This window comes from Lonchura striata, chromosome 8 (assembly GCF_046129695.1).
Source record: "Lonchura striata isolate bLonStr1 chromosome 8, bLonStr1.mat, whole genome shotgun sequence".
Taxonomy (NCBI): domain Eukaryota; kingdom Metazoa; phylum Chordata; class Aves; order Passeriformes; family Estrildidae; genus Lonchura; species Lonchura striata.
Genome location: NC_134610.1, coordinates 26,429,733 through 26,452,785, shown reverse-complemented (window position 1 = coordinate 26,452,785; position 23,053 = coordinate 26,429,733). Strand labels below are relative to the sequence as shown.

Genomic DNA, 23,053 nt, shown 5'->3' with positions numbered 1-23,053 from the left:
CCACCAAGAAGGTGACTAGTCCAACCCAATTTGAGAGCATTTTAGATCCCAAACATGTTTTGTAAAAATGTTCTGTTTTGTAAAAATCCAAGAGGAAAACTACTGCCAGAAACTCTGAACTTACACTCATCACTTACTAAGTATTAGAGAATTCAGAGAGGAGTGTCCCCTCAAGATGCAAACTCCTCACAAACTAGGCATCTCTGCTTCTGCTCTTTTCCAAGTTACTTGGAATGACTGTTATCAGAAATACTTGCGGTGGAAAACAGAGTAAGCTTTCCTGCCATGCTATATGAGATGCAAGTACAGTCAGTTGTTCTGGTGTGTGCATCTTCTGGTCATGCTGATACAACATTTGGTCTCTCTCTCCAGGGGTGCTGGTTGCACCAGCTGCCCCAAGTGTGGTGAGTGGTAGGTGGGTGTTAGGCTGGCCTGGTTTCAGTGCTATGTGCAGGGTTCCTAGCTGGGATGAGGGGGCAGTTCCCAATGGAGAGGAGAGATGCTGAGGAAGATATTATTCTGTCTTCAGCTGCTGAGTCTCTGTTTGTTTTCCTCTGCCTTCTTCCACCACTTTCCTTGAAATTATTACTCCAAATGGCACAGATGTGAGCCATTTACTGCGATTATTTCAGGTATTTTTACTCTTCCTCAATTTACCTGTCTCCATAAAGAGGAAAAGAGATGCAGTTTGTGTTTGGAAGGTGGATAGAGAGATGGTACCATTTACTCTCTGAATAAAAAGGTATTATCTGGCACAGTGCATGTGGAAGAGATAAAGGAGCAGAGCTGTAACATGTGTGTGTACGTGCAGCATATGAATTCAACCTGACCTAAACAAATATGAGGCATTTGAATGTTAATCAAAGTGGCTGCTGGTTCTGTCCCAGTTTGAGCAAGAGCCATTGGAGCCAATTTCACAGAGCTTGAAGGGAAGGAGTGGGGTGAAGGATGGAGAGGGGGATGCCTCTGTGAAAGACAGGGAGAGATAGCCTTTCTATAACTCAACAAAAGACAAGCAAACCTGTGTGTGGATGAAGGAGGGGTGACTGGGGGAAGGTTATGAGTTGTCTTATTATGGAGAAGCTTGAACAGTCATCTGTACTTGATGGAAGCGAGAGAGATTGCCGCTGGAGCTGCAGAAGCGCTGCTTCCCTGATTGGATTAATAGAAAGGGAAGATGACTCTAGAATGGCTGTCCATTATCTGCACTACAAAGGGATTAGTGTGGGTTTCAGAGAAATTAATGGCTTTTGAGTTAGTGCAGAAATACTAATGAATGTCAGGGCCAGAGATGTACGGTGAACAAAATTGGTTCTCTTTCACTGTGTCCATGTGTTTGCACATCTATCCATCGGGGTTATCAAAGTATGCTTTTTCTCTACCATTTTGGGTTATAGATTAGGCTTTCAGTTTTCATATTTAGCTGAAATACCCTTGAGTAGTTTATTGATATGCAAGGTATAGTTATACTGACCTTTTTAGACCTAGTGCCAAAATAGCAATTTTTAAAATTGTTGTTACGGTTTTTGCCATATCTGCAGGTAATCTCTGTAGATGGAGTCCTTTGAGCATGGTTTTAAAAGCAGGCTCTGTTCTGAGTATGTGGGTAAATGGGGAAGCTGAGGCTGAGCTGTCAAGGCAAAACCTAAGTGCCTCTTTTTGTTAGGGTGGCTGAAAGGTAGTGTCCTTCCCCCATTTTTAACCCCCATTAGATTTCCATGCCAACATTAAGTATATCAAACAATTAATTTTCATGTATGTTCATTAAGTTTAACTGGAGCTTATCTGCTTAATCCTTAAAAGTTGGTCTTTGCTGAAGAGCTGGCAAAAGCTTTTACACTGCTGCTATTCTGATTCTTTCTCCTGCCCATAGAAGAAACTGAGAATTAGCTACAGGAGTATTTGCAGCCAAAGGCAGGAGCATCTTCTTAGAACAAAGGTTACAGCCCAAGGTTGTCCCACTTGGTATCAGAAGCCCCTGGACAGCAACTAAGTTCCTCAAATGCTCATGAGTCCCTGACTCTCCTTGTGCTTAGGGAAGACAGACAGACTCACCCCTTAGCCAGCAGTGGTGAGAGCAGTTTGGCCAGCAACCTTGGCCATATTAGCTGGGAAGCCCAGTACAGATGGGGATGTAGTTTCTATACAGGCCTGGTTTTGTTTCCAAGCTTCATCCAGTCTAGATGTTTCTGTTCCTTTAACTCTGTGTTGCAGGCATCCTCAGTATCCTCAGAGATGATGTCTAAAGGTTGTTAGAGTGTGGCCTGTTAACATGAGTGTAACTGGTTAAGCTGAGATGTTGAAAATGTTTTATGCCTCCAGCTATCCCTGTTTCAAAGGCTGTCAGCCTCAGGGTGGAAATCTTGAGTAGACCAGCTCTTGTATTGCTGTGGTCTGTAATGCTGTGTGTTAAAGTCAATTGATGGTGATTTTGTTGTGACCTAATTTGCTGGGCAGTGGATGAGGAGCTGTTTCCAGGTGACTATCTTGCTCTTGTGCCAGGAATAGCAGACTCTAAGGAAGATATACAATTAGAGGCAGAAACCTTTATTTGTGTCTGCTAATTATATCACTGTTTGTAAGTCAAGACCCAGCACAGGTACCCTTACTGGAAAGGTGAAGTAGAACTCAAATGGGAGTAAGAGTTTGTTCCTCAGGCCTTCGTTGTTTTGGGGTAACAAGTATTACAGTTGGTATTACAGTGTAACTATAAACGCCTCTGAATTTATACAGGGACCAACAAGAATTGCCTAGAGCCACATGCCTAGCCCAAGGTGAAAATATGAATCTTGCCTGTGGTGGCTGAAGTGGTGCAAATTAGATTGGAACAAATTTTGTATGGAAACCTTTTTTTTTTTTTTTTTTTTTAACTCAGAAATGCTTTAGATAATTCCTTTTAAATTTTTATCACTTTAGTCCTTGGAGTGACTTGTGTATGGGTGATTTTCTGTGGATGAAGAAGATTCCCCTTGACTTTGCCTTGGGCTTGGGTTTGTGGAATGGTCAGCTCCAGAGCACCTGAAGTGCTGAGATGCTCAGGTGTATGTGTTTGAATCCTTCTGGGCAGCCTCTTACTTTCCATTTTTGGTCATGTCTGCTAATCCCAAGCCTGATTCTCACAAATCAGCAAAACTCTGGAGTAAACAGAGCTGTACAAAATGTTCTGGTCCCAGGTCATGCTGAAATGTGGTAGGAAACTGCTGTGTTGGGCACAGTTCTGCATTTGCTGGGTCAGTGCAGGTGCCCGGTGCCGTATGCAGTGCTGGCAGCAGGGCTGTTCCAGCAGCCCCTCCGCAGGACACAGCTGTGCCCATCAGCCACAGGTGAGGCCTCTTTGGCAGAACACACCTCAGGAAAGGCACAGCATTGGCAGCTGTGTCAAGAGCAGCTGAGGGTCAGAGGATGAGAATGTGCTCCAGCCCCTGGGAGGAACATGGTGGAGCAGGATCTCCCTGCAGGCCCATGTTGGGACCCTGTGCTGAAGAATATGGAGATTTTCTGAAGGAACTGTGGCCACAGAGAGCTGATGTAGGGATGTGTTTAACCTGAAGGGCTGCAGCCCCTGGAGAGGACCATGCTGGAGCAGGGGAAAGGTGTGAGAAGGAAGGAGAGCAGAGAGGAGCTGACCAGATACCACTATGCCCTTTCCATCTGAGCTGCTTAAGATGGGGGAGGCAGAGGTGTTGTGTGTGAAAACATGAAGTTGAGCCTGGGAAGGAGCAGGAAAGAGAGGGTAAGGTGTTTTAATTTTTATGTGTTTTTCACTGTCAAAATCTTATTTTAGCTGGCAATAGATTACTTGATAGTATTGTCTGTTTCTGGACTAGGTTCTGGGAGACCTGCAATGTTTTGTTGCTCTGCCATTGTTGTCCTGGATATCTTAGGAAAATTGCTTTGTTTCTCTGTCCCTCTGTTTCTTTGTTCCCTTTTTTTAAGGTGTTTTAATACCTCTGGGTAAAAAGTGCTGTATTCTGGGTGGCTCAAAAGTAGAGTTAATCCTTGTGTTTAATAATCAGAACCTATTACATGAGGATTCTCTCTGTGATCCTATCTTCAGATATGCCATGTATGGGTAGGAGAAATGTAGAAGCCAGAATGATTTAGTAATTTGAGACAACTAAAAAAAAATTATAGTAATATTCTATTTTTTTTCCTCCAGAATACAAGACAGTGTTCTCAAATCTTCTGAAGAAGGGATACTTGGAAGTTAGAAGAGACAATGACAGCTACTGGCAAACCTGCTATGCTGAACTCTCTCAGTACAAGCTGTACCTGTATTGCTTGGACAGCAGTGGCAACCAGACTCTTCCCACCGTGTATCCACTCATGCGTTTTCAAAGGGTGGCTGTTACTGGTGGCAGTGAAACCAAGGTGGTGGACACTGTCCTGTCAGACGGCTCACAGCTACAGCTGAAGGCAGAGTCCTCGTGGGAGACTTTGGACTGGGGGCAGAAACTTTGGGAAGCAGTGCATGCTTCTGGGCCTGCTCTTACAAGACAGCAGGAGAAACTGGAGAATGTGCCAAAGCTTGAAAATAACAGTGGGCTTTCTCAAACTAATGGATTATTAGAGAAACCTATGGAGCTCTTCCTATCCATGAATTTGACTGAAAAGACTAAAGAGTACCAAAATATTCTGAAATCAGGGACTCTTTACAGGTTAACTGTCCAGAATAACTGGAAGGCATTTACTTTTGTCTTGAACAGGTCTTATCTCATGGCATTCCAGCCTGGTAGGCTTGATGAAGATCCCCTGCTGAGCTACAATGTGGATGTGTGCCTGTCGGTCCAGACAGATACTCAGGATGGCTGTGACTCTTGCTTTCAGGTCATTTTCCCCCAAGATGTGTTGCGCCTGCGCGCAGAGACCCGTCAGAGGGCCCAGGAGTGGATGGAGGCGCTGAAGGCAGCAGCCAATGCTACTCGAAGTTTAACCCAAAACCCACAGGTGACGCTTAGGAACAAACCTGGAGATCGGCCCTTTGGGAATGATCTTAGCAAGACCAAGCGGCAGTCTGTGACCACCAGCTTCCTGAGCATCCTGACCACACTGTCTCTAGAGAGAGGGCTCACAGTACAGAGCTTCAAGTGTGCAGGTGAGCAGCCAGGTTGCAGCATCTGCACCTACACCCCCTCTGCAGGAAAAGAAAATCACTTGAAAGGGCATGTGCGTGTTTTAGCAGCACAGCTGTTCCCTGCCTCTCACTGTGGCTGTAGTTAGCCTTTCTCTCTGTCAAATGTGGAAAAAAAAAACTAAGGGATATTCAGAGGCTCATCTGCTTTTGATGAGCAGGGCTGAAACATTAGATCCTGCACATACAGCACTACATGGGCCAGGGCTGCCCTGAAGGGTGGCTGAACTGTTTTCTTGATTCAGGACACTGTAAAGGTGGTGCAGAATCAAAGGGATTTGAATTTGTTGTCTGACTCTAGTCTTGTAGGCAAGATCACGTTTTTATCCAGTTTGGGAAGGAAGTGAAAATAGAGAGAACACGTCTGAATGCAGTTCATTGTCATTTTACTTTAGAAAGGGCACCTGTGTGGAGCAAATTTGGGCACCTTAATGCCTAAACTATAGTTTCTGACTTGCTTTAGTTACACTCACTTAGAAATTGTCAGCTCAAGCTCTGTTGGAGACTTTTTCTCTTGTATTACGGGAGCTGTGATGGTCCTGCCTCCTCTCCATGCTGCTTTGGGGTGTGGGTCTTATGTTGCTTTGAAGCCACACATGACCCTGGGGAGTATCTGTTTGGGCCCAGGACCTGCTGGCTGGCCTGAATCCCTTCCAGGGGGTACCTGTGCCCTAGAAGTACTGGGCTGCCCTCAAAATTGTCTGTGGGTGCAGTTGGGTTTGTCCTTCTCTGGAGGTCATGTTCCTGCTCATCTTTCCACAGTGCATGGCACCCACGTGGCAGCTGGAGCATCATGAAGGTTGGCATCATTGCAGTTAATGATTTGGTCACAGTATTTGGGCTTCTGCCTGAATCCAGCTCTGTTCTTGGCCACATTTGTATGACTTGATGTAATTTGTTTTATATTTTGCTTAATCTTCTGACTGAGGTTTAGGAGAGTTTCAAGTGAATATTTTCAATTACCTCCTCGAAAATAGGAGGCCCCTGGGATGGCAACAAAATATATGTCTCCAGTGTGAAACAGACTTTACTCTTGCTTTACGTAGTATGGGAGCAGACTTTTCTCTGGGAAAGGATGGATTCCCTCTCCTGAGCATGGGATGGTTAGTTTCCACTCACTCATGTATTCCCCACAAAAATAAGGTGCTCTGACTAGGGTTGCATGATGTCTTTTCCTGATACACCTGAGGCATTTCCAACACTCCTGTGGTCTCCTTTTAGTCTGCCAAACTGAACAAATGTTCTTGTGCAGAGAAAATCATCTTGAGTTTGGAGGGTCTGTGGGGAGCTGGTCACTGGGATTCTCTGTTCCCGAGGGTTTCACAGCACTTTCTGTAGGAGTGAGTCCTTTGCCATTCCTGAGACCCTTAGGGCTCTCTGAAACTTGGAGTTTTTACCATGGAGCAGAGAAATAAATAATTTTAGTTATAACTGGGAGAAACTGGGGAAACTTTGTTTGGCTCGGGAAAGTTTGTGCTGAGGAGGGATACAGGCAAGCTGAGCCTCTCTCCTTTTCCTTGCTCCCTGCAGGCAGTTGTGCCGTTGCGGGCTCGGGCTGCTGTTTAACCTGAGGGGCCTGCTGTTGGTAATTACAGCTTGCAGGCATTGAGAGCGGTTTTCCCCAGGGCTGCTGGGAGGGGTAAGCTTGGGGAAAGATGAGGAGGGGGGAGGAAGAAAAGTTTTGCTGTGAATTCTTCAGCCATTTAGTGCAAATTCCTGTAATTACCGTCTTTGTGTCCTGTCCCAATGGCACATAATACAGCAGAAGCCTTTCCTAATTGAGACCTTACAGGAGGTACAAATCCCTCCTTTGTTCAGCCTGACAAATTAGTGCCAGAAAGTGGCAAGGTCCGAGTGGGAATCAAAGGCAAGCAACACAAAGATGGAACTTACGGCTACAGTAATAACCCTCTCTAGTCCTGCAGGGGTGGGAGGGAAGGAAAAGTAATGACCAATGAAAAATGAAGGGTTTTTTTGTTATAAATTCCCTTGACATGACAGCACCTCAGGGCTGCTTTATTTATTTAGGAAAAGCGATTAAATAGTAATACAACAGGGCAGACCATTGTCTCTCGAGCTACTCCCCTTCCTCCAGACCCCTGCTGCCTTGGCTAATTGATTGACAATGAACCTCTGATAAAGAAGGTTGCTGGGAGGACCTGATGGGGACAGGCTTTTTAAAATTTATTTTCTCTTTGCAGTCTTTGTGGGGTTCCCCTCCCCATTTTTCCTGTTTGAAATGCTCTTGGCATCCCCCTTTCCTTTTCTTCCTCAGTAAAAGCTTTTTAAGGAATTGGTCCCCGACAAACAGCTGATATTCACAAGCAGGTAGGGAAGAATGTGCATGTCTGTGCCTCGCTATTGACAGGTTTATCTTGGAGTCTGGCTAGCGCTTTTCAACCCGTGATAGAAGCCAGGGCGGTGGTGTCAGATGTAGTCGTGGGGCAGGGAGGACAAAGTGTTGATACCCTGGAGTCAGAAGGGCAGTTGGAAAAAAGTTGTCTTTTGCTTGATCAGCAGATACAAAAGCTTTTCTCCACATTTGTAACTCCGTTTTACTGCAGAGGGCAGGGCATTACTTGTAATTTGAAAAAAATGATTGAACAGGCCACTGATTCGCAGTGGAGAGGCAGGGAGTTTATAAACCCTTTTAATTTTGTGGCCATTATTTATATTTTTGGCTTAGAGAAAAGCTTCTAGGGAAAGGTAGGCATTTCTCCTGGAGGAGTTCTCCTGGAGGTCTGTAAGGAGCAAATATCTCCAGGTGTCCTTCATTATCGTTATTTTTTGTCACAGGGCATCACTTTTCTATAGATGGGGAAGACAAATGGCCTTTGCCATTGCCTCCTGTTTTTGCATAGCTCCTGTTCTTTCGATGTCTCTCTTCTGTTTCACCTTTTGTTTTCTTTCCCCCTGACCTTTATTAAAACAGACATTTTTTCTAGAGAAGTCAGTTGTGTCTGCCAGGAACTCTGTTACTTAGACAGTAAGCCCTAATGGATGTGGGAATTTCTGCCTTCTGGAAAATGCACCCTTTCATTTGTCTGTCTGGCTTTCCTTGCTTCTCTTCTAGGGTGCCTTCTGTCTTTTCCTCCCTGCTTTCTCCATGTCTCCTCACTTGCCAAAACGATAAATACTGCTATTAGGCTTGAATGACTTGGCTGGCTGAGCTGAACACTAGGTGCAGAGAAGCCAGGGTTAGTGAATGTGCTATTTCCTGAGCTTGCAGCCCTGTCGAATGAAGCCGCAGGTGGAGAGCTGTTGTCTTTCAAGGAATCATTCTGCACCTAGTGCTGTGATCCTGTGTGTAGCTGGGGGACAGCCCAGTGCAACATGCACGGGTCATGCAACCTCTGCTCTATCTCAGTCCCTTGGTCTGGAATCAGTCACTACTACAATAAAAATAAATTCCTTTTTTTTCTTCCCTTAATGAAAAGAAAGTATTTCCTAATAGATTGCAAGGCAGCAAGTGTAATTTAAAAACAAAACTAAATAGTCATGTGTGATGTCAACTTTGTTCAACTTCTCTAAAAGCCTTACAGTTGAAACTTCTCAAATACAGATAGTTGAGAAGCATCCTTGAATTTAGCAAATCCTTAGTGAACAGTTGTTATACCCAGTGCTTATTTTGTAGCATGTCACTGAAATAAAAATGCTAGAGGATAAACCTAGAAAATGCAGGACAATAATAAAATACCATAAGGTCCTTTTGAAGGTTTTTAGCACTCTTGTCACATTTTAGTTCTGAATAACCATTGTCCTCACCTGTCCAGGGCTTTTAGGATTGTGCTTTTTCTAAGTGCTGTATTTGTTTTGTGCTTGGTTTCATTTCAATTGATCTCTTTCTTCCAAGGCTTCAGCAGCTTTTTACCTTCCCTGTATTTGAGACTCTGTAAAATCCCCTAGGAATGTTTTGCACTGTAGAGGTTTTATTGTTTAGGTATCTTCACTTTAGGCTTTAGTCTTTTAGTCTTGTATGTGACTTTCAGGCCCTATTTCTATTCATTTAAAAGTAAAACTTCCACTGCTAGCAGTGGGATTTCTAAACCAGCTGAGCAGAAAAATGCATGGCCTAAGTTAGTATTTGGAAAATACACCATGTTTAAACAAGGTCACTGACTTGTTGGGAGGAGTGGGGGGAGTGTTTCCAAACAAGGGTAACTGGAATTCCTATAGCAGGGAGCACTTTATTTGCCCTGGACCTACGTGTTTCAAAACAAGTGTGCTGGGCCACAGTACTTTGCCATATGACAGCACATTTTGGGTAAAGGTTGGAAGATACCACATACTTGGGTTGATTAAACCTGCTTATCAGTGATCAGTTATGATCACAGAGGCCATTTAATCTTCATTGATGAGTTCTTCAGTGCAGTCTAGGATGGCATGACTAGAGGAAGTGACAGTGAAAACTATCAGCTTTGTCTGGTAAAGGTTGTGTCCTTCACCCTTCTGGGTTTTGGCTGGCACCTTCACAGAGTGAGATTGTCACCTTCATGGGATTTGGTTTGGGGTTGGCCTGCTGCTGCCTGGAAGTGCAGTTTAGATAAGTATTTGATCAGTTCAGTGCCTGCTCTGTGCCCTGATGTGCACTTTGCAATCAACTGGTGTTTAAGTGACTTTTTTGTCTCAGCCCTGCAAGAGGAACTGCTGATATAACTGTCTTGGCTGATGAATGTACATACTCCCCCTGGCAGCCTTGAAGGGTGCCTTTTCTGCCTATGTGGGTTTAGGTGACCCCATTGCTCTAATCTTCCCCTGTCAACAACTCTGCAGGTTTTTGGTACATGCTAATTTATTGTACTATTGTGAGCTCAGTTCTGCTGGGTCTGAATGTGTCTCTACTGTAAGCATAGGCTGTTCTCAGCTATGCCTTGTTTCTTCCTGGCTTGTGGGTGCTAGGTGTGAGTTCCACTACCCTCAAAGAACTCTTGGTTGTCTGGGGACCTTTTTTGTCCGTTTGTTGTATGAAACTAATCTTGAGAGATTTTTTGGTATAGAGTTAAAAGAAAAGAATGCCCAAATCAGGCAGTCTAAATGTCCAAGTCTCACTTTTGTTGAGATGGGAAAAAGCTACGTCTGGACGAAAGGAAGTATTCTTCAGACATGAAAACTCCAACACTTATACACCAGCCCCACAGTTCTTCTCTGGAGAACCCAGAGGTTCTTAAGGAATTATGTGCAAGAGAGAGCTTTATTGGTTGGGCTAGCATCTTTTAAATCAGTCAAGCCAGCTTTTGTGACTAAAGACCTTACCTTCCCAGAAAGGCACTGGCATCTGCACAATACTTTCTCTGCAGTTGCAGTTCATAGCAGGGTCCTCAGTTGTTTTGGGCCATGGCTGTTAATTTAGTTTTCTAAGAAAGCAAAGCTTATGTCCCAATGCTGTTTGCTCAGTTTTACTCTTGTCCCATAAAATTTGGATCTACCTGACTATTCTAACAAAATTTGACAGAGGAGAAGAGGTAGCAAAGATGGGTGCATCTCGAAGGTGTCATCACATCACAGGGAGCCCCTTCTAATGCTGCTCTGGAAAAATAGTCCTGTGAAGTGCACTGTGCATTTGTTTAGCATCAGAATGTCCTTGCAGATGTGCAGCCTTGAGGGACAAACACTGAAGGAAAATTGCTGCTTTAGGGTCCACTGCTGCAAAATGAAGACATTTTGTGTGTTGGCAAGGCTCTCCCTCTTCTGTCACATGCCAAAGCTGTGTATTATTAACAAAACTATTGCGTGTGGATCAAATCAGGGGCAATATAAAAGAAATTACAGAACAAACCAGAGGCCAACTGCTAGGAAGGGTTTAGGTTCTCGGTCTGGCCTTCTGCAACATCTATAGTCTCTGACATGTACCTGTGCTGTGTAAATCTGAATAGTTCATGTGCCCGAGGCAGTGCTGAGATAGTGATGTGTGACCAAGAAGAAATTCAGCCAAATAGCATTGGTAAAAATATGTAACCACACTTAGTGCACAGTTGTTTCTTCTTTTAAAAGGAGATACAAAACCAGTTGTGTATTCAAATAGAAACAGAGCTGGTTATTTCTAGGTATCCTAATGCTGTATTAAATAAATGAAACTTGGCAAACCAGGTAGCCTTCAGTGTAAGTCAAGGAGTGAGCAGTGCAGGAGTAAGTGGTGTTCAAACTGACTATGGAGCAGAAATGAAAACTGGGTTACGTAGAGACTCATTTTGCTAAATGACCTGGCTGAGGGTGCTGGCACCAGTTCTGATCACACAGATGGCTGGCCTGCTCTTTGCCCTGTTCTCCAGTCTGCCTTCTCAGTGTGTAGAACCAAATATGAATGTAATTGACTGTGTAAGTGGGAATGCCGTTATTAATTATGCTTACATTATCTCCTTACTTCTAGCTGGCAGGCAGGCTTCAAGAGCTGACCCAGAGAGTGTGTTCAGTTCCCATTCCTGACCCAAGAGCTGGTGAATTACTGAATCCTATCAATAAGTCCATGGTAGATCCCATTTCCTTCTGTCAGGGAACACTTCAGAGTCTAAACAAAGCACCCTTAATCCTATAAGTGCATGGGGAAAGGTATACCAGATTAGTTTGAGGTTTATGGTGTTATTCCTCAGCACTGTTGTCCTGCAAACACAGGGAAAGGATTTGAAAATGTACAGTAGGAGAATGCAAGCTGGCCATGTGTTAAAAGGGTCACAAACAACAGCCTATGTGCAAACTGTATCTTCAAATCTTTTGTAATTTCCTCAGAGCATATTCTCTGGGAAGAATGTAACTTTGCCGCCTCTTAGAATTTGACATAAAAGGTAAAAGAGCCTATCTTCTGATGAAACTCAAGAGGGGAAATCTACCTACCCCCAGCCATGTAAATATTGGATGTCTACACTAATCCAATCTTTGCTGCTTGAAGAAAGACTGGGTTCCTAGGGGATAATTCCTCTCATGTTCCTTGGAATGCTGATCTGAAGCTGGGTGCCTGTGAGACATCTCCCATGGGTGGGATGGGTCACTCTCTGGAGTGTCCAGTCTCCTCAGCCTGCAGCCACCAAGCCTGCACTGGTAGGCTAAGTCAGCTAAACTGGAATGTGTAAGACAAGAAAGACAGGCATTGTACCTTCAAATGGTGCTAAGGAAGATGGAAAGTCTGTTATTTTAGCACTTAGTCCTGAGCTATAGCTGATAGTCAAGGTTTCCATTGACTTGGAACAGTTGGGCCATCCTTTGGATGTACGAACCCTTCCTTATTTCTGGAGAAGCTAATCTAGTTTATAATTAAAATAAATGTGTACATTGATGACATGATAGGAGTTTTATATGTTGCTGAGGTAATTATAACTTGGTAAGGTCAAAACCAGATGGTTTCAACACAGAATTTTTTTTTTTTTTACTTTAATCTCTTAAGGTTTTGTTGTCTTTTTTTTTTTTTTAAGTTTATAAAAAGCTCACAGAAAATGTAGGCAAGGTGAGTAGTGTCAGACTTTGCTTGGAGGTTTATAAGTTTTTAATTATTTAGTTAAAATAAAATTGCTCTGGAAAGTAATGGCGGGAAAAGGACAAAGCAAAATGCAAACTTGGGTAGACATAAGAGAGAACCGAGTTGGACTGTTAGTGTGTCTTCCCTGTGAATTCGAGTTTTCCCGTGGTGGACTGAATTGGAATAGATGCACAGGAACAAAGATAAGCAACTGAAGTAATTCTCACCTTATTTGTGTTGGTGCTGAGCTGATAGAGCAATGTTGTATGTCTGATCTAACACTGAAAATTTGTTGCTGTGTTCATTCTGCTTAGTCTGCTTTATGCCTTTATAAAGCTGCAAGCCTTTTGAAGTCTGTGGATCATTTTCTTTTCTTTGTATTGTATGTTGTTTCTAAATGAATTAGCTTCTAAGCTAATCTGTCACAGATTTAATTATGGCACACAATCACAAGGGACTTGCTTTTTCCTGTTACCGAGCAAGGAACTTTATTGAATAAGGAAAACAGTTGTGTACTTGATTCTAATTTGGTCTTTCACTTTCTCTGTTTCACTGTGGAGCTGCTCCAGTCTTTTCTTGCTAAAAGATTAAAGGTATCTGGATAAAAAGGATAGTTGTGTGTGTCTTCCTTGACCACAAGAGTATATAGCAACCTGAAAGTGGTGTTTTCCCTGCTTCAGAGAAGAGGAATTGTGTTCAGATGTCTTGGATTCCTCCTCCATACTTGTCTACCACCTTAAGTCAAGGAGAGAGTTTTGTTACAACTTTTTAACCTCACCTTCTGTACTATTTTCTTCCTGAAGGCTTCACACTTGGACATGAGCCTCTTGATGTTGATACTCCTGCTCTGCTCACAGAAATGTTGTTGAGGGAGATTCATCTGTGCCCAGTAGCACTTTCTTGCTGCTATTTTTTCTCACCTCTATTTTCTTTCCTTGATTCCAAGGCTGTTTTGTTGTATTTTCCATGATGAAAGGTTTGGGATGATTCCTTCCCTCTCTTTGCTAAGTATACCTTACAGCTACACTTCTTCCCTCTGTAGCTTGCTCTGTAACATTCTTTAGGGTGGGATGATCTCTTTACATTAGGATCTGGGTTTGCTGGACCTTTGTACAGATGTTATACAGATAATATTCTGTGTGAGCATTAGGAATAGGTGAGAGAGGTTTGGTGAAAGTTCTGCTGCTTTTTTCTCCCATCCTGTGCAAGGTGCTTTTTCTAGTTATGTAGGCAATTAAGTGTTTTCTCTGCAAATACGGTCCCTTCCCAAACCCTAAACTGTCTGTTGAATTGTGTTATCCATCTCGGAGGTGGTCAGCTACATCTGATTGTCCTGCTGGGAGAGGTGCTCAAGAGTTTTAAGCCAGGAATCAGTACTAGCTTTGTTTCTGGTAAACATCATGGCAAGTTGATGCTCCTGAATGCCCAGGTGCAGGATTTCCAAGGTCATTAAGCCAATGGTTATTCCTTCTTCCTCTTCTTTCTCTCTCATCTATTTTTTTTCATCTTAAAAAAACATAGTAGCATAAGTGGTCTATGCCACAGAAATATGTTTGTCACGCTACACCACTTTGAACTGCATAACATCAAAGAAAATCAGTGCTTTGATAACTTGATTTGAAAGGGTTGTAGAAATAGCCATCATTATGAATCACAACAGAGAGGTATAGAAAAGATGGTGATTTTCAAACAGCAAAGCTTGGAAAGTAGAGGAAGATGTAAAGTGGATGCCAGCACCATATTATCATCTAACAAACCCCAGCTACACAACTGTAATGTAGCTTTACAGAACATATCTTCTTGAGGATATGATGAAGAATGAAAAATACTAGGTGTAAAGAGGAACAAGGGAACACATGTGGGCTTAGGAGAGGGCTGTAACAAGCGAGGAAGCAATGCATGTTGCTTGGGTACGAATTTCTTCCACTTCCTCCTCTTCATAAAACCACCCTTTCTGAAGATGAAGGGCATCCAAGATTGCTGAGACTCTCCTCACCCTGAGAGGAGACCTCAGTTCTTGTGGGCTGGATATAGGGAGGAGGAGAGAAGCCCCTCAGCATTTCTGTGCTTTATCACTCCTTTCCTGAGAAAACTGTCTCCAGGGACTGGAATGAGTTTCTGGTTCTTGGAGGCTGCAAGAAATTAGGCCTTAAGGTGGTTAATTCTCAACTGCAAATGTTTTAGTCTAGAATTTTGGCAGTTAAAATTGAACTTTTTCTTATTATTACCTTCAGTCTAACAGGATTTAGGGCATTAAGACAAGGTAGCAGCTAGTGGAATGCATGGTGCTAGTTAGGTGAAATCAGTATGTCCTGTCCCATCCTCATCCCCAGACAAGTAAGTGTTGGGTAGTGGGGAATGTTTATAAGGTTTCAGTGACATTGAATTGGGAGACTATTTGCCTTCAGACACTGCTTTACCACTAGAACTTCATTAATACTTATGTTCTGGTCTTATGAAGGGTAAAGGAGAAGATAGGAACATAATTATCTCTTTTATCAACTGACCAGTTTATATGTTTACTTTTTCCAAGAAACTGCATGTCCTTTCTTAAAAAAAAAAAAAGGGCAGGGGAAGAAGGAGATGGAAACAGGACATGTCCCATACTGATTCACTTGGTAGTGTGTATTGCAGAGAATCCTTGGCCAAATGGCTCTGGCGTGTGAAAGAGGTGGAAATGAGCTAATTGTGTTGGTAGGTTATTCCAATTATTTTTATTGGAGGGGGGGAAATAGTGACATCATTTGATGTGGGAAAATGGGAGCTCAGTTTGTGCCTAGAACAGCTGACTGCAGTCTTTCCTCAAATCAGGGTAACTTCTGCTAGAGAAGAGATGCTTTCAGCTGGAGAAGTCACATAATTACACTAAATGAAATTAATTATATTGACGAAAGCAATCGGTCAGTTGACTTCTATCTGAACTCTGTCTGACAAACTCTGTTTAACCAATGCTTTTGCAGTAAAAGTGATGTACAAGGATTCTGCTACTCAGTATTTATAATCAGCTGCAGGAGAGACTGAGCATACAGCACATGTCAGAGTTGAGCTCTGGTGCTCTGGCTGAAGCTATAAATGTCATATGGGGACACTGGCATTTGAAGGAGAAGCAGAAATTCTGTAATGTATGCTGTGTCTAGAGGTGTTATTAACAACCACATGATGTATCTTACCCAAACATTATTAACCTTACTTCCTGAGTAGGTTGTTTAATATGACTGTGCTGTCTGTCTTCAGCCATCTACCCAAATATAATATGAACCTTCTGGCTCATTTTAGTCACTATTGAAAGACAGAAGTGTCAAGTATGTTGAGTTTTTATGTGTTTTGTGGAAACAGGTGGTCAGGTGAAGGAGATCTCTGCATTAGTTCTTTCCAGCTACAGCAGCAGCTTTTGAATACATTGTTTTTCCCCAGGGACTCCACACTAGGGAGAGGAAGAGGGAAGGGATCTAACTGTGAAAAAAGTGTCAGGCAGACCTCAGACCTTGTAAGATACAGAATAATGCAATTGTAAGGAAAAAAAAAACCCTGCTGGAAACTGAGCTGTGTCACTACTGCTAGTAAAGAACTACTCATTCTCAGTGTGACTGCTGTTCAGTTATTATTCATGATCTGACTGTGTTTTGCCTTGGCTGTGCTAATTCTGTGGCTGAGTCTTACCTGCCAAGTCAGCATCCCTCCTGGCTGCCAGCAGGAGCTGGCTTGCACTCCTGCAGGCAGGCAATGTGGGGAAAATGGGAGCTCTCTGGAGCAAGCATACCTTAGAATGTGGCCTGTCTAAGCTTCAGGCCATGGTTTTCACATGGCCATGGCTTTTAAATGCCCAGTGTCTCACAAGCAAGTTCTGCCTTTGTTTCTTGAGAAGTGCTAAGTATCTTTTGACTGCTGTTTGAACTCTTTGTCACAGATGCCCAAGTTAGTGTGTGCTTTTTAGTGCTAGTCCAAGAATACTGATAATTATTTATAAATTTTTTCTTATGGAATGAGAAATGTCTCTTGGGTAAAATAAATAAAATATTAAAAGGATCTCAAATAGAGAAATACTTTTCTGACTCCATGCTGAATGTGTACCTCTGGCTTGGTGTATAAACCCAGACTTTTGCTCCTCTCTTTTCTCTAGGCTGTCAACGCTCCATAGGTCTGTCCAATGGGAAAGCCAAGGTGTGCAGCTACAGTGGATGGTATTACTGCAGCACCTGCCATGTGGATGACAGCTTCCTTATCCCTGCACGGCTGGTTCACAACTGGGACACTTCTAAGCACAAGGTAATCTCCCTGCAGGTTGGAGTGCTAGCAGGTGAGCTGAATTGCTGATAGAAGCACAACAGTCTGAAGGTTGCAGGCATTGACTGCTCATACCGTTTCCTTTGTCCCTCCTGACAAAATGAGCCATGGTCTCTCAACAAGACATGCTTTCATCACAGTTTCCTTGGCCAGATCTAAGGTGTTCCTCCACAGGGGTAGCCATGCTCCTCCTTCTTGGTGGTATCTTTTTCATCATAGCTTACCTGGCTGTTCAAGGGACAGGGAGAGGTAGCACACAACAACAGCTCTAATTCTTGTAGTTATTGGAGCTTTGAGGAGTACCTGTTTCATGACCACCAGGGACTAAGGATTGGCACAGTTTACTGATGGATGCTAAATTGTGGAAATACCTATAGGAAACTGCTTACCAAATGCAGTATTTGTAAGGCCCAGTATGTCCTGTCTCTTGGCATGAGCATTTTGAGGACACTAGAAGGACATTGCTTTAGCACTTAATTGAACCAAATAGATGAAAGTAACATAACAAGAAAATTCTACAGTTGTTCACTTGCCACACAAGAGCTTTTCTAAAATTTTTATAATCTGCTATTTGCTGCTGCCTCAGTGGCTGGTTGCTAGATAGAGGCACTGATTACAAGCCTCAAAGCATTATACCAGCAAACACAGTAACAGTGTTGTTTTGCCATCTCAGGCAGTATATGTTGAAAGAATAACAAACTCATAAGGAATCCAGACCATGCTAGAGCTTCAGACCTAGCAGCCACTGTTAGGAGAGGCTGTTTGATGTTTTGTGTCTGCAAATATTATTATTATGTGCTATTTGAAAAGGAAAAAAATAACCAGTAAATGCTCTATTAGAGGAAAAGCAGGTCTCTTGAAGAAAATTTGTCAGATGGGGAGATTATTAAAAGATAGCCAGAGCCTGCTATCAGGAAAATTATAGTCTTGCTCTGTGAAATGCAAGATTCTTCAAAGTTGCAAAGCTCCAGGGTGTGGAGACAAAAAGCCCTCCCATGCCTAGAAGTTAGGAATATTTAAAATTTCTTTTTTTGGATGCTTTTACCAAGGACTAAACTTGCTACCACATGGTAGTACAAGCAGACCTGATATGGGGCTGGTGGATGGTGAGGCAAAGACCTCATATCAAGCTGTCTGTCAATAATACTGCCAAGAAAATTAGCTGGGGTTTTTTTCTAAACCTGCAGCATAAAAACTATGCTCTAGTCTATTTCCTGTGGTATAGGCAGCTGAGGCACAAAAAGAAGCAGGACATGAAAGCTTAAGCATTAATTGAAAGCCTAATCTATTGTCACCTCACTGTAATAGTGAGAAATTTAGCTTTGCACTTTTTGTAGACAGAACAAGTTTGAGGTGCTTTGGAAATGGAAGCAAATTCTGTGCAGCTGCTTTACCTGCCTTTGTGTGAAAGTGCTCAGGAGGTGAATTTAAGAAAGGAACACAACCCCTCAGGTAGGAAAAAACAGCATCATCCCCAACCATTAGAGCAGGAACTAAGGCAGGGAGGAAAGGCGAAGATAAGCACACTGCCCTGCCACTTGTAGGTGGCACAGCACTGCCTGAAAGTGGAGCTTCTGCAGAGGGGATGTGTTCCTGGCTGTACTTCTGGCCACACGCCCCAAAGAGGTCCTGCAGGAAATAAGCACATACCACATTTGATGGTCAGGACTGAGAGAGGGCTCCAGGATTCAAAAGCATCTTTGTTTTTCACAGTCTGAAATGTGTTTGTCAGTCCACCAAATTGGAAGCAAAATTGAATGAAGAGTTTGCAAACCTGCATTGTTTTCCACTGCCACCTATTCTCCACCTCCTCAGGGGTTTCTGGGGTCTGTCCTGTTTCTGGTAAAGCAAGCACCAAAAAGTACTGTAGGACATAAGCTTTTAGAGTGTAACTGGGCATGTTTCTCTTTTTATATTACATGAGCTCAGCGTCTGAGGAGAAGCTGTAAAATAAGCTGTGGCATCAGTTAAGTTTGGAAATTGAGAGGTTCTTGTCTGCTTTTGGCAAGACAGGTCATGAAAATCAGAAACAATAAACCTCTCTAGAGCTGTCTCTTCCCATACCCAGGATCCTGAAAAACAATGCACTTAATAACTGATAGCATATGGGTAGGAAAAGAGAAATCTTCTTGGCTGCAATAGAAGCTCTTTGAAAGGATTTGGCAGTTAGACATGTTTCTTCTGTCAAACCAAAGCTGCAGCTCAGTCCCCAGGTTCACTTTTTGCCCCATGTCTCCTACTGTTTTCATATTTGTATTTTCATGTGTTTGTGTGAAGGCAAAAGAAAAAAGGCAGTTTTGTGAACACTCTTTCTTACTTTTGTTTAGGCCAAGTATTTTCTCTATTTGCATACAAAGTCCTCTAAATATTGCTGGTTGTTTCAGGTGGCTTTCAGACTACACAAAATGCCAGACAAACACAGTAGGGAATGAACTCCCTGTGCCAGAAAGTTTCAGGAGAAGCTGACATATGGTAAATTGAATTTTGAACTGTAAATTTGCAGGCTTTAGAAAGGAAAAGTCTGGAAATGTTAGCATCCATCCTTTTATGACATTTAAAGCTGAAACCCTGTTGTGCTTTGCATCTTCTCACTCCTCTGGCTGATTTAACAGGATTGTTTTACTGCCCAGTAAAGCTGGGGACTGTGAGTATGCTAGGATGTGTACTAAAATAATGAATTTGTGTGACTGTCCAACCCTTCCTGTTTCAAGACTGTTTCAGCCTCTTGTAACACTGCTGTGTTTGGCAGCGTGAGTTAATATTTTACAAGATGTGTGTCCCTGTGTCAGCCATGCAGAATGGACTGACACCTATTTCAGCCAGTGATGCTGGGCAAAGCCACTTTTCCTGCAATCAGCACTTCATGGGTGCATTATATTGGCAAGGAGAGGGAAAGGTTTGCTTTGCTCTTCTCTCCTTAAAGGCTGCACAGTAGTACTTGGTCCCCATAGTGCATGCATATGGCAGAGCTACACAGGGGACCTCAGTTTGGCACCTCTTTGTTTCTGTGCTCCTAATTCCTAAGGAGAGATGCACAGTGTGGGGTACAGGTGTGGGTGCAATATTTGGACAGGAACCACCCTCCAGTTCCCAAGACAGCAGGGGAGGTGGGTAAGGAGCCCATCACCTCAACAGAGGCTTAAAGCAAGGAGATAGACAAAGACCTGAGCACCTGGTCCTCCTGCTGGGAGGAGCTAGTCACTCATGTGCCAAGCATTCACACACCTCCTCAGGAATCATGGAATACATGCTTTGATTTGCTCATTGGTGGAAGAGGGCTAATAATTATTATAGATATGGAAGTTGTCAAGGGATTGCTGAGATATTGCAGTCAGATGTTTAATGATTGTAAAAGCAGGTCGTTTAACTGCAGCTTTTTAATGCACTGCAATAAGCATAATAAAATATCAATGTTGCTATTGTTAAAAAATTTAATAAATTTGGATAAAATTTGATAAATTTTGTTCTACAAAATCTGAGGTGCTTGTCTTGCAACATTAGCTCTGATTCCACTCAGATGGCATAGTTCTTTGTACATGCAGGATATTAAAAAAAAAGAAAATAGTGGGATGTTTAATGTAAATAGGTGGGATATTTAATACAGCTTCAGGGCCTGGGAAACCTGTGTAGTTATATTCTGCTATATTTAAAATTGCACATCTTGTTATCTGTGTAGTTATTTATGGGAAGGCTGGCCTTGGCATATTTCTTAGGGTTGTATTAAATGTTGTGAAAAGCTTACATTTGGGGTTAGCTTTCCCTGTCAGTAGCTAGTGACTCGTGCTGGTTTTGGAACTGGTGCAATTTTTAAGGATGTGTATTGTTCTACCTACAGCACCAGAAGGGAAATAACTTTCTAAATCTCAAGAGGCTGTAGCATGTGTGCCCTTTCTATTTTTGTTAGCCTAACTCATCTCTCTCTTGTCTCAGTGTAAACATTGACTTAGAAGTCCAGGAGGACTAATTGAATCGTGGAACCAGTAATATTTCTGTAGCAGAGTTTCAGGTGATTTGCAGCTCATTTAATGTAATCCCATCTTCTCTTTTCCAGCTGTGATAAAATGCAGAAATCAGAAATGAGAGGGAATTTGGCCTTTTCGCTTAAGGAACAAGAGTCTCATTAATTTATTGAGACTACAGTAGCTTTTTGCAGGTGGAGATAAAACAGGGCACTATAATGAAAAAACTTCTTGCAGATGGAACTTTGGGAGTAATAGCAATAAGATTCCATTTTATTTATCTGTATTTTAAAAAGCACAACAACTTGCCTTTTGCCAAAAAGAAAGTAGTGAACAAACAGAAAAATACTAGCAGGGAAGAAACTGGTTATTCAGATTTTAGACTTTAAAAAAATACAGTAAGCTATTTTACTGTGCAGCAAAAGTATATGTGACTGCAGATATCACTGTACATTGGGTAAGTAGCTATCTCATACATGCAATTTGAAAGGGCCTTATGAAGTCTGACTTGACTATTAGCAGAGAGAGTTGGATCTCTCTCAACTTTGTCTCCATTTATAATTGGTAACAGACTAAGTTTTCAGATGCATAGAATAGCTGACAGATGACAGAGGGGGAGATCTGCTTAAAAAGAGTTTGGAGAAAAGCCTGACTAAACTGCTTTATTTTTTAGGTATCAAAGCAAGCCAAAGAGTTCCTGGAATATGTTTATGAGGAACCATTAATTGATATCCAGCAGGAAAATCCCATGTTGTACAATCATGTTGAACCTCTGGCAACTGTTGTCCGCCTGAGACAGCAGCTAAAATCCCTGCGAGCCTACTTGTTCAGCTGCAGGGCAGCAGTGGCTGAAGATCTGCGTAGAAGGTAAGAGCCACAGCCAGCCTACAGCACAAGGATGGAGCTTTGGCATGTTGCCTCTCCTGCTGCCTCTTTTGTTTCCTCTCACACTCTGGTTCTGTAGGCATTACCCATTGAGAAAGATGTGTGTGTATCTGACTTCCCTGGGAAGCTGGGTTATCCTCTTTTTTAGGGTCTGAATATCTGAGCTTGTTCTTTACAACTATTAGCCCTGGGGCATCACACATTGTGGTCAGCATCTTTCACTCCACCTCAGTCTTTCTGGCTGTGTGTGAGTATTTTCAGTCAGATCTGCTACCTCATGCCCCCTGCCATGGCATTAGTGAGGTAGCCACTGCTGAGACCTTTGAAACACCTCAGTGTGGCAAAGCATGAGGGGGCCCAGAGTCAACCACCTTTCCAGACTTCTGCTCTCCTCTGTGGTATAACCTCAGCCAAAGGCAGAGGTCAGATGTAGTCTCCTGGCACGTGACCCAGCATATGATTTATGCTGGTCTCTTGCTCAGCCAGTATCCATGAGATGGCTGCACTGAATGTTTTGTTTATTGGCAAATACATGGTCACAGCACAGCAAAAGGTGTTTCGTATTGAGTTTGCTGTGGTGAAAACAGGAGTTTTATAAAAGGTGAACTTCATTTTAGAAGTGCTATGTCTTAGTCCATTCAGCTGCTGCTGCATTTTTCTAACAAGTGAACAATTTTCTTAAAACTGTCAGGCCACTGTTGTGATCTTAAAAAGGCCAAGTAGTTTTTGGTGTGGATCTCCAAAAGGGATGGGAAGATGTTTTTGCCCATGCCATACTGGGAAGTGAGGGGCCCTGGGGTCATGGAGCTGACCTGATGGATCTGTAAGCATTGTATACCCCAGTTTTTAAGACAAGATTTCAATTAGGAAAGCCATTGCTTTGAAATTGTGAGCTGCCAAAGGGCAAGGAAGCAGGTGACATCAATGACTGTATTTTGAACACAGTGTTCTAGGGACCTGAATTCTTTGGAAGGGGGAGGAGGCTGCACCAGCGTCTTTATCCCAGGTAAGGAGAGCTGATCTGCTGTTGGGTACATAACCTATGTCATTGCTTTGACGTAACCTAGAACAAGTAGGAGAAGGATACAGCTACAGGTTTATGAAGAGCATTGCTGAGTTCTTGTGTCAGATGCACTGTGGGTTAATATATGTTTGTGTGTTATTACTCAATTCCTATTATTTGCTAGGGCAACTTACAGCATTTTAAAAAATAGGATGGTTTTCTTTTATTCCAGAGAAATGGTGTTTTCTTGCAGAGCTGGTTTTCTATGCCATCCTCTTCAATAAAACTAAAGAGAAAGTAAGATTTTTGAAGGTTATTCAGAGAAAGTAGAGGAAAGAAAATTA

General features: G+C 42.7%; 1 protein-coding gene across 2 annotated transcripts in view; it reads left to right on the top strand.

Annotated features, from left to right (window-relative positions):
- The window catches only part of PLEKHM3 (pleckstrin homology domain containing M3), an 80,119-nt gene that overhangs the window by 12,320 nt on the left and 44,746 nt on the right, over window positions 1-23,053 (top strand). For both annotated transcript variants that reach the window (XM_021555341.2, XM_021555340.2), the window contains exons 3-5: window positions 4,160-5,095; window positions 16,699-16,844; window positions 21,495-21,688. In XM_021555341.2, coding sequence (XP_021411016.2) covers window positions 4,160-5,095; window positions 16,699-16,844; window positions 21,495-21,688 — 1,276 coding nt within the window. The remainder of the gene's footprint in view (window positions 1-4,159; window positions 5,096-16,698; window positions 16,845-21,494; window positions 21,689-23,053) is intronic.